The sequence below is a fragment of the Glandiceps talaboti genome, chromosome 10 (assembly GCF_964340395.1).
Source record: "Glandiceps talaboti chromosome 10, keGlaTala1.1, whole genome shotgun sequence".
NCBI classification, from domain to species: domain Eukaryota; kingdom Metazoa; phylum Hemichordata; class Enteropneusta; family Spengelidae; genus Glandiceps; species Glandiceps talaboti.
Genome location: NC_135558.1, coordinates 10,313,053 through 10,323,191, shown reverse-complemented (window position 1 = coordinate 10,323,191; position 10,139 = coordinate 10,313,053). Strand labels below are relative to the sequence as shown.

At 37.2% G+C, this 10,139-nt stretch overlaps 1 protein-coding gene across 1 annotated transcript; it reads right to left on the bottom strand.

The window, feature by feature from the left end:
* Nucleotides 1-2,001: 2,001 nt before the first annotated feature.
* Nucleotides 2,002-9,991, bottom strand: LOC144441399 (FAD-dependent oxidoreductase domain-containing protein 1-like). The gene is made up of 7 exons (XM_078130966.1): nt 9,440-9,991; nt 8,118-8,347; nt 6,983-7,077; nt 6,542-6,723; nt 5,097-5,381; nt 4,504-4,608; nt 2,002-2,912 (listed from the first exon to the last, which is right to left on the bottom strand). Exons 1-7 carry the CDS (start codon nt 9,746-9,748, stop codon nt 2,658-2,660), a joined length of 1,461 nt encoding a protein of 486 aa, XP_077987092.1. The 5' UTR covers nt 9,749-9,991; the 3' UTR covers nt 2,002-2,657.
* Nucleotides 9,992-10,139: the final 148 nt, after the last annotated feature.

Genomic DNA, 10,139 nt, shown 5'->3' with positions numbered 1-10,139 from the left:
TTTAAAAGTTACAATTTTTAACTGGACACATTTTGTTATTCAAAGTTAAGCCAGCGTCCAATAGAGATATAAGATACATATTAGCGAGGAGTCAGTGTACAGTCACTTTTGACTTTAGTGAACCATCAATTTAAATCGCGCATGCTAGGAATCATAACGTAAATAACGATTTTAATAACATCGCTATGTATTCAAAAAGTCGCTTTTTTCTTTTTTTTCTTCAAAATCTCAGGGGGGAGGGGGGGGGCAACTGTCCCCCCCCCACAGGCTACGGTACTGAAATATACAGCAGAGCAGACATTGTGTAAAGGGTATCCATGTTTGTGTGTGATCTTTATTGTATATCTGAACATGTTCACATGGCGATCAGTCTCCCTGATTTGGATACACAGTTTAAAAAGCATTTGCCAGCTATAAAGACAAAATCTCCTTTTTAAACATTGTACATACCTGTCCCGTTGATATAGTTCCTCTACTGGTATGGTAGTATATTATCTTCTACGTCCAAACATGAACCAGACCGTGTTCAACGTACGTAAGAATTAGAAAGACACAAGTTTGCCACAACTACACGAGAATCTATGGGCTTTACAGATGTGGTACATGTATGTTAATTTGTCCACGAATGTACTATGATTTGCCAAGCGATAGTTTGGAATTGACCCGGGGAACATACACAAAATAACGATACTTTTTTTAACTGCCAGCAGACAACTAACATATATATATTTTGTCTGTGCTGCCAGGTAGCGTGCCACACGTCATCGTATGTTGTTTATCATGTTGAAACATGTTTCGGCCCAAGTAGTTATCAAAATATAATTATAAACAGTTGTTCACATAAAATAAGACGTCACGAAAAAGTCTATGAATTGTGATAAATAATGTGTATGACAGAGAGACTATGTTTTAGAAAATAGTATTTTACAGTTGTAATACATTAGGTCTAACACCGTCACTGTGCATCACCACTTTTACCTGGACGCTGAAAACTAGTTGAGGACTGGTGTTAGTAGTATAAAAAATGTGGTCCGAGCACACACAACTTCAACTTGCTTAACCTCGTTTTACTAGTTTCAACAGGCATCAATCAGATTTAAACTGAATGCCTCCCACCAGGACAAAACCATTGGTTTTTGTTCCTACCCACAGTTGGAATGCAAACTTCTGGGCTATAGCTATTATACATGATGTACCCCTTAATTGGAAAATTAATTTATGAAACTATATGAAATGTGAACATATTGATGAATTATCGAAAATCACTATTTATGCAAATTTCTCATTCTAAAGTACATGTGTATTTTGTTATGTTTGATGTACCAAAATATATAAAATTTGACATTTCCATTCCAAATTATGGTCTAATTGTCAAAAATAAGTAATTATGCAAATAACATGTTATCATTAAGTACTACACCAAAACACGTACTTTGTTGTCATTAATGAATACACGAAATTATATACAATCTGAAGATTGCATTCTTCAGATACATTAACTGCATAAATTTAATTTATGCATATTACCTCCTTAAAAGTGCAAACCATGAGGATAAACTACACAGGACAGGTATGAATTATTATGATGACATATGTAGCAAATTATATGAAATTTGAAGCTTGCATAGTCAACGTACAGCCTAAATGCCAAAAATCATTAATTTATGCAAAAGGATGCCATCTGACAATAATGATTGCCACATTGAAAATATATAGGGTTGGTTGGGTCATGAGAAACATACAATTAAGTAAGACTTCCATGAGCAAAATTCAGTCAACATACCCAGGGGTACACTATTGGGAAAGAGTTTAACATCGAATCACAAACTTAAACAAGTCTTTGTAGAACACACAGACCCCCCCCCCCCTCCTCAAACACTTTGCTTCTGTGGACTAGTGCAGTAGACTAAGTGATGAAATTGATTTTATTGAGTACAGTCAAATATAAAGATGATACATGTAATACAAAGGTTAAATCTGATAATATAGGGACAGATACTTCAATGAAGTGCCAGTGTCTTTTTCTGTTCTTGAACTACTGCACAGATGGTGGATGGATTTTAACAAATATGGCCACCATTCAGTAAGAAGTGATCTAAGCAGCAGCATGGTGCTTATGTGTGTATGCGTGTGTGTTCCTTGTCACAGGTTGTGCGTCACCTTTGGACAAGATTTGAAAGAATTGGTGAAATGTATCCAGAGAGTCGGACTAACTGTACAAATGGGACAATATGCAAGAGAATGGATTGATTTTGCTACTGGTTTATTAGGTCATGGGAAACGGTCAAGGTCCTAAAGGATTACCCCTGATAATATAGGAATAGACACTTGAATGAAATCTCTAGATCTTATATGGTTCTGTAGCATTTATTTTTATAGGCCTGTGGGTCAACCCCACACAGACTGTTACCCTTATGCCCTCGGGAATCAAACTGTGTCCGGGTGACCAACAGTCATCAGTGACTACAACAAAAAGTATTTTACATCAGCACTCCCCTTATCCCTTGCTGCACACTTGCTGCTGTTCAGTGAGTTTTCAAACAACAACCAACAACACTTCAGTCTATTGAAAAGACTGTTCTAAGTATAAAAGTTGCAAAGTCAAACCGTTTTTGGCTCAATCTCTAACAGATAAAATTCAAATCTCAAATCTTCTCTCAAATGACTTTCCTTTCACTGATCTTATCATTGTTAAGGAATCTTAAAAAATCAAATTTTGTAAGGTCTATTGATACAAATGCACCGTCTGTTAATAGCTCCATCATTGCCCTTCCAACAGCTGGAGCTTGTTGCACTCCATGGATTCCAAAGCCAGTAGCAAGGAAGAAATTAGGGATAACAGGATGGCGACTCATGATGGGACTTTGGTCTATTGTATTGTAATCTATATACCCTGCCCAGGAGGTCTTCATCTGAAGAAAAAAACGACAAGAAATGCCATCAGTGACTGCAACAAAAACTATTTTACATCAAAGTGTAGCTATGTGTTCTCTCATACTTAGATTTCATGAGTATATGTTGTCAACTGGTCAAAACCTTGGGGTACACCACCAGGGGATGTTTACTGCTTAAGTATTCTAAACCAAAGAGTAGCTATGTGTTCTATCGTACTTAGATTTCATGAGTATATGTTGTCAACTGGTCGAAACCTTGGGGTACACCTCCAGGGGATGTTTACTGCTTAAGTATTCTAAACCAAAGAGCAGCTACGTGTTCTCTCGTACTTAGATTTCATGAGTATATGTTGTCAACTGGTCAAAACCTTGGGGTACACCACCAGGGGATGTTTACTGCTTAAGTATTCTAAACCAAAGAGTAGCTATGTGTTCTCTCATACTTAGATTTCATGAGTATATGTTGTCAACTGGTCAAAACCTTGGGGTACACCACCAGGGGATGTTTACTGCTTAAGTATTCTAAACCAAAGAGTAGCTATGTGTTCTCTCATACTTAGATTTCATGAGTATATGTTGTCAACTGGTCAAAACCTTGGGGTACACCACCAGGGGATGTTTACTGCTTAAGTATTCTAAACCAAAGAGTAGCTATGTGTTCTCTCGTACTTAGATTTCATGCAGACATGTTGTCAACTGGTCAAACCCTAGGGTATACCATCCCAGGGTCTGATTATTTTCCATCAATGTGTAGCTATTTCTTCATTGAGCCAGAAAATACTCACTAACTAAGATTTTAACACTATTTGCCGCTACAGGCATACTTTCCCTGGCTGAACAAAAGGAAAATATTGAGGAATATTATCTGTCTCTTTTCCATGAGATTATGATTTGTGAAATTAATAAATATATTGGAATATCATAGTCTGCATGAATTCACAGACTCTATGTAAAGGGATGTAGATGTTGTTACATTTGTACAATGGAAATTATTACTGCATTCAGTTTTGATGATCAAACATGTCTAATAAGAGCCACATTTGCCTCTGATCCTAAACATGTTTTTAAACATTTAAAACAACAAGGTAAGAATTTCTTTGTTTTCTTGACCTTAATGCACATCTCTTTTCTTTCCACAGTGATGTATGTACATATTTCATCAGACTATAACAGAAGGGGAATTCTGACAGACATTTGTTTTTGGGTCCAAGTAATATTTTCAACAAAAATAAAAACAATTAAAAAGATCAAATAAAATAAAATAAAATACCAACCTACCTATCCTATTTTCTGAGGTCATGTTATCAGAAACACACAATTATTGTTTTTCCACCTCAGTCACATCTGTTCACTTATTGTAAACAGTAAAGAATACTGGATAGGTGCTGCCACCAGATCTACACTGGTTGTTTGAATTTAAAGCTCCCTAGTTATAATACAGTTACCCATCACAGTTTAATACATACAAAAATTGGACAGAGGTTACTTATCATCTCAGGTTCTGGGGTAGAACTTTATGTTTTTGGGGTCGAATGTGGCACTTGTCAAATATGCTTAATCATTGAAACTGAAAGTAATTATAATTTCTAATATAGCTACCCCAACTAACCTTAAAATTTTTGAGTGCTGGTATTCTATGTAGCAATGTTGGTTGTATTTTAGATTCAAACCAGTCATGGTCTACATTTAGCTTTCCTGTACTTGGTTCGTCTTCCTGCAGAATGTTTAAAATATGGTGAATATTGAATATTACATTAAAGTTAGCCAAAAAGTGCAAGGGCTTGAGGTATGGTATTAAAAACACACTGTTCTAGCCTGAGTTAAAATGTTATTGCAGGTACTGAGAATTACAACTTGTAACTCAAATTGCTCGAGTTAATAAAAATGGTTTTACTATAAATATGTACACTTTGGCTCCAAACTTGTTATAGCTTATTCATGTGAAGCCAAGTTTGTGCTTAAAGAAATGAGCAGAGGAATATGGAATCTGGTAAATTCAGAGTAACTACAGGTACTAATCATTCTATTTGATGTCAATCATTACAGTAATTTCAAAAGATGATGGAGTACATGGTCCAAATTCTTTTCTGCCAAAATGAAGGGTAAAAATTATCTTATCACTTAAATTTTTGAATGGCAATACAAATTATTCAGACTTATCCACAAAATCAAATAAGTGTGCACAAAGAGAAAAATTCTAACCTCTGCAGGATCCATAGTACAGATATAATTACCACCAAGACCATCTCTTCGTATTCTCATTCCTGTAGGGTCAACTAACATTGGACAGTCTAGCCCTGGTCCATTTGGACTATTAATGACATAGGCAAACCTTTTTCTAGGTTCAATTGGTACTGGCATAGCCAATTCTCCCTCTCCAACACCAATCATTAACAGTCTAGCTAAATCTGCAGCATGGGGACCTGTAGCATTGACAACTATAGCACATGGTACTTGTATCACTTCTGGACTGTTTGGCATTGAAACCTGCCAAAAACAAACAAATAAACAAACAAACAAACAAACAAACAGAAATCAGGAAAGGTGTGTAATTATGTTGGGAGGGGTGGTCTTTCAAGTAAGAGTGATGAATATATGAAGGTCAATGAAACTAGTAAATGGTTACTGTGAGAATTCAATAGCTGTGGTATTTGTACATGCACACAGGAAGGAGATATTGAACACATATTGCCTGGCCATGAGGGCTATAGCACCCGTTTATTACACCCGAGGGACTGTGAGTTACCAGAATCACATGCTATTTCCTGAGGCCAAAGGCCGAGGGAAATAGCATGTGATTCTGGTAACTCATAGTCACAAGGGGGTAATGAACGGGTGCTATAGCCCGAATATAGGCCAGGCAATATGTGTTTTATAATATACCTCATGCTGTGAACTCGCGGTGGCAGACGACATCGTCAGAAGCTGCCATTTGACCTGCTGTGAATGCGGGGTAGTCACGTGACCATGTAAAAGTTGATTGAACTATTTCCCTCGGGGAAATAGTCATTCTATTTTCCTATCACGTGACTGATTCCAGCGAATCATGGCACAGCATTATCACTAGGTATATTATAAATATATTTATCATATACCCAGTATTGATTCCAATGCAATTCAATGGAGAGCATGTGCATCGAACCCAGGCAATAATTTTCTGTATCATGCCCCGCACATTTTGCCTAAATATGGCAAGTGGTGCACTCATATATATCCCTTTATTCAGTGATTTGGCTTTGTTAATTCCTTCACTTTTTTTGTTTTAGTGAATAAAATAATATTTCACTGTCAACTTATGTGATCATGTGAATCAAATGATCTTTCTGTGTCACTACATGGGGTATATGATAAAACCTTTACGGCCTGGATATGGGTTTTGCGGACTTTGGTAGTATGGCTTATGGGCCCTCCTAAAGTTGGGCCCATCCGCCATACATCCAAAGTCCGCAAAACTCGCATCCTGATGTTAAAAGATTAATATATCTCAATATATCTCACTCCCCTCCCCCCCCACCCCCACACACATACCTGTAGACACACACAAGCTACTGCACTACTGAACCTTAGTACATTTGTGCTGAAAAAAGGGCAATGATTAAATCAATTTGGCAACACCGTTTCAGAGGACAGAATGCTATATAACCAACCTTGATTGCTCTTATCCTGTAATCTACATCAAAGTCATATGAGTCGTCACGTGGTACTTGACGATGTCGGAGAAGGAACCCGCTTACTTCACCATGAACATAATTTACACCCAATGATATCGCTTTCTGTTGAAAAGCATGTAGTAAACGCACAGAGTCAAACCAGCCTTCTCGCTCTATACCTGTGAAACAAATAGAATATATGAATAACTAACAATGCTTGCAAGTGTATCCGGTGGTTGTGTGTTGTACACTCAATCTATTCTGCACTTCACTGACTGGTTTGTTTATTTCAAATACTGGCATAGCCATATAAACATTGACGAAGAGTACATTGCCTGAAATGTTCTGTTTTGAAGGGAACGGATACTTTGTGAATTTGCTAAGTCATTTATTCTACCAAGGTGATGAATATATTTGGTCAAACTTTGTAATACTTACCATAGCTTCCTACTTCTATGCCTTCTGTATTCAACCATGGAAACTTATCTTTCAGCTGCGTTGGACTCATTAATTCTGTTTGGACACCATGCTCACTGTTAAAATGATGGAATACATTAAACTATGCACAAGCTAAGTTACTGTCTTTGAACTGAAAATATGGATTGTATACTCTGATTGTTCTATGGCATAACAACTTGAATCTACATCACTGGTTCTGTATGGCTTGAAATATATTTTCCCCAATTTTTCACAAATTATGTTTGAGGAGATAGAATGATATTATATCCAAATATTTTTCTGCATTCACTTAGAAAATACTTGTGACCTAAGAGTTTTGTCACGGCTCGTCTAGCTAGCGGCTCATAGTGACAAACCCCCCCCCCCCTCCCACCACCACCACCACCCCATAGGTCTCCAGTGTTTTTGCTAAGGTTTGGGAACCCCGGTAACAGAAAGGGGGAAAGAGGTAAAACTGGTAGTGCTTCCCATGCAATGTATCATAGTTTAGGTGGGGAACCCCGGTAAAATGATGTGGGAACCCCGGTAGATTTTACCTACTTACCGTCCTTAAATAAAACACTGGGTCTCTTGTATTTTTATTGGTTGAATGAAGAAAAATACTGGGGAATAATATCTAGTAATAAATTACTACCAAAATATGAGTTTTTACACATGGGATCTGGTGATAATCTGCCTGATGGCAGGAGGGCAGATAGTATCCTAATCTGAATGTACAAATGCTCATATTGGGGCTGTAATATTTGTGTTGCATTGCTAGCAAATGTTTATATGGTGGCAAATGTATATTGAATTTTTGTAATTAGCATTGTCAAGATACAAGCCAAGACATTTATCTTTTTATCTTGCAGGCGCAGAGCCACAATTTTCAACAAGGTATTACATTTTCTCTTGAATATGAACTCCACCTATCATTTTACACACTTTAATTTAAAGTATGTGAAATAACAGGTGGAGTTCATATTCAAAAGAAAATGTAAGACTTAGTCTTACACACATAATTTTGCAGCATTTTGAAAAAAGACAGGAAAATTTTTATGTTGTCAAAATATATCACTCTTGCTTGCACAGTGAACCCCAAATATGTCATTTTCTGTATAACTGATGAACTTACGCTTGAATCATACAGTTGTTGATCAGATTTTGAGCACCCTCTTGTGTTGCAAGAAACAAATGTCCCTGACTATTGAATAGTACATCAGGTGGCTCTGTCTCATGCACCATCAAATTTTCTTTGATTGTCCGCAAGAACTCAGCACCGTACATAGACATCTGGATATTTTCAGGCAGTGAAAACTGTTGATGGATTCCTCCTATGGACAGTTTACTCGATGCTTTGCTGTACTTGAATCACAATAATATAAAACAGTTACCATGGTTACCGTAAAGTTGCCATAAAATGATTATACTAATGTCTGTGTCTTTGGGCCTGGTTGTGGACAGTAGGGGATACATGTACCTGGCTTGGATATGATGTCTGTGATCTTATGTACCTGCTGAGTATGGACTTCATATCTAAATAACTGACAGCTTATTTTCTTTTCAAATAAATCTAAAAACAGTTATGTTGTAAGGTATGCTGTGACAAGACACCCTCATGCATTGGCCAACCCCTTTAGCAGCAGACCCGTGAAGTTGGAGTGATAAGACACCCTCATGCTTTGGCCAACCCCTTTAGCAGCAGACCTGTGAAGGTAGAGTGACAACACACCCTTATGCATTGGCCAACCCCTTTAGCAGCAGACCCATGGAGGTGGAGGGACAAGGTGTATCTTACAGACAAAATGGATATATGGTATATGTGAATCATATCCATAAACAAAGTTGCAATCCAGACTGAGCATGCCCAGATGCAAAGGACTATGGGATTATCTGTGGTTATTGTAATACCTAATCTGAAGCTACCGATAGAATAAACCTCATACAATGGTCAGGGTAACTATGAATTGATTATTTGTGGTTACAAACAATGTAACAATATTGTTTATAATACTAATTGATTAGTATTTATTGTCACATTTCCCAGGATGCAACATTCAACATGGCGGGTTTGCAAGTTCCCTATTAATCCATGCTTACATTTATGTCATCAGCTCTGTGGTGTCTTAAATAATGTCAAAAGCATTTACAGCTTGTATGGGTATGGGGGAGTGCATGATTCCAATATATTTGTCTTTTATTCAGTGGTAACTAATCGTGACATCAGAGTAACTTTGTTACTACAAGTCAAGGCCCCTTTTTGTAACTCATATTTTCCTTGACCGAATGGAGAACAATATTTGAAATTATTGCAAATATTGTTGCCATTTTAAAAACCAGATTATCTGCAAGACATGATGTACTTTGTGATTGAGGTATAAAATATTCATTCACATGCATTATTCAGAGTAGATACCCTGCAATGTTTACAAATTACAACCTGTAAATCATACTTACTGTTGGGTCTTTTTCAACCACTAACACTCTCATACCAGTTGTGAGCTTCTTCTTCAGAAAGTATGCAATACTTGACCCAATAATTCCTCCCCCTACGACGACTATGTCCACCTCATCAGGGGGTCTGTGGTTATCTCCTAACGATGGACCCAAATCTATTTCTCCAAATGGGTTCTTTGATTTCAGTTCCTTTTTAAAGTTTCCAATCTTTTTGAAGATACTCATATGTCTTGATGCCTGTACGAAAAGGTGGGTCCTGTGGTGTCCCAGCCTCCTCACAGCTGAGATCAAACCAGGGTGTGCAGCCATACTGATTGTTATCACTGTTGTTACCAAAATAATATTGTACTGATCAAATCAAGTCATAATATTATATAGCCTACCACCGAACCTTTCCTTATTTGGTTTTCACGTCGCGAATTTCCTCAAAATATTCTCTCTGCACTCAAATGCCTACTACGTGTACACAGCGTGTCAAATTTACACTTCTGAAACTGAAATACAAGGAAATTACCACGGTAACAGTCAAGAATCGGCGTCGAGGTATATACTAGTTCACACGTTTCTCTGAGCAAACATGACCTGGGTCACAGGTCAAAGGTTGCATAAATGTTTAAGGAACAGTTTTTGAAATTAGCGCAAGATCGATTTTTTTTTTCATTTCTATTTCATGCATTACAATTTCTACATTATTAGTTTC

What these genes read in the sequence shown, in the direction of transcription:
- LOC144441399 (XM_078130966.1), bottom strand. Translation starts at nt 9,748, where the DNA reads ATGGCTGCACACCCTGGTTTGATCTCAGCTGTGAGGAGGCTGGGACAC. An exon ending in TGGTTGAAAAAGACCCAACA is followed by an intron (nt 8,348 to 9,439) that starts GTAAGTATGATT and finishes TTGTGATTCAAG; the next exon opens with TACAGCAAAGCATCGAGTAA. An exon ending in AACAACTGTATGATTCAAGC is followed by an intron (nt 7,078 to 8,117) that starts GTAAGTTCATCA and finishes TCATTTTAACAG; the next exon opens with TGAGCATGGTGTCCAAACAG.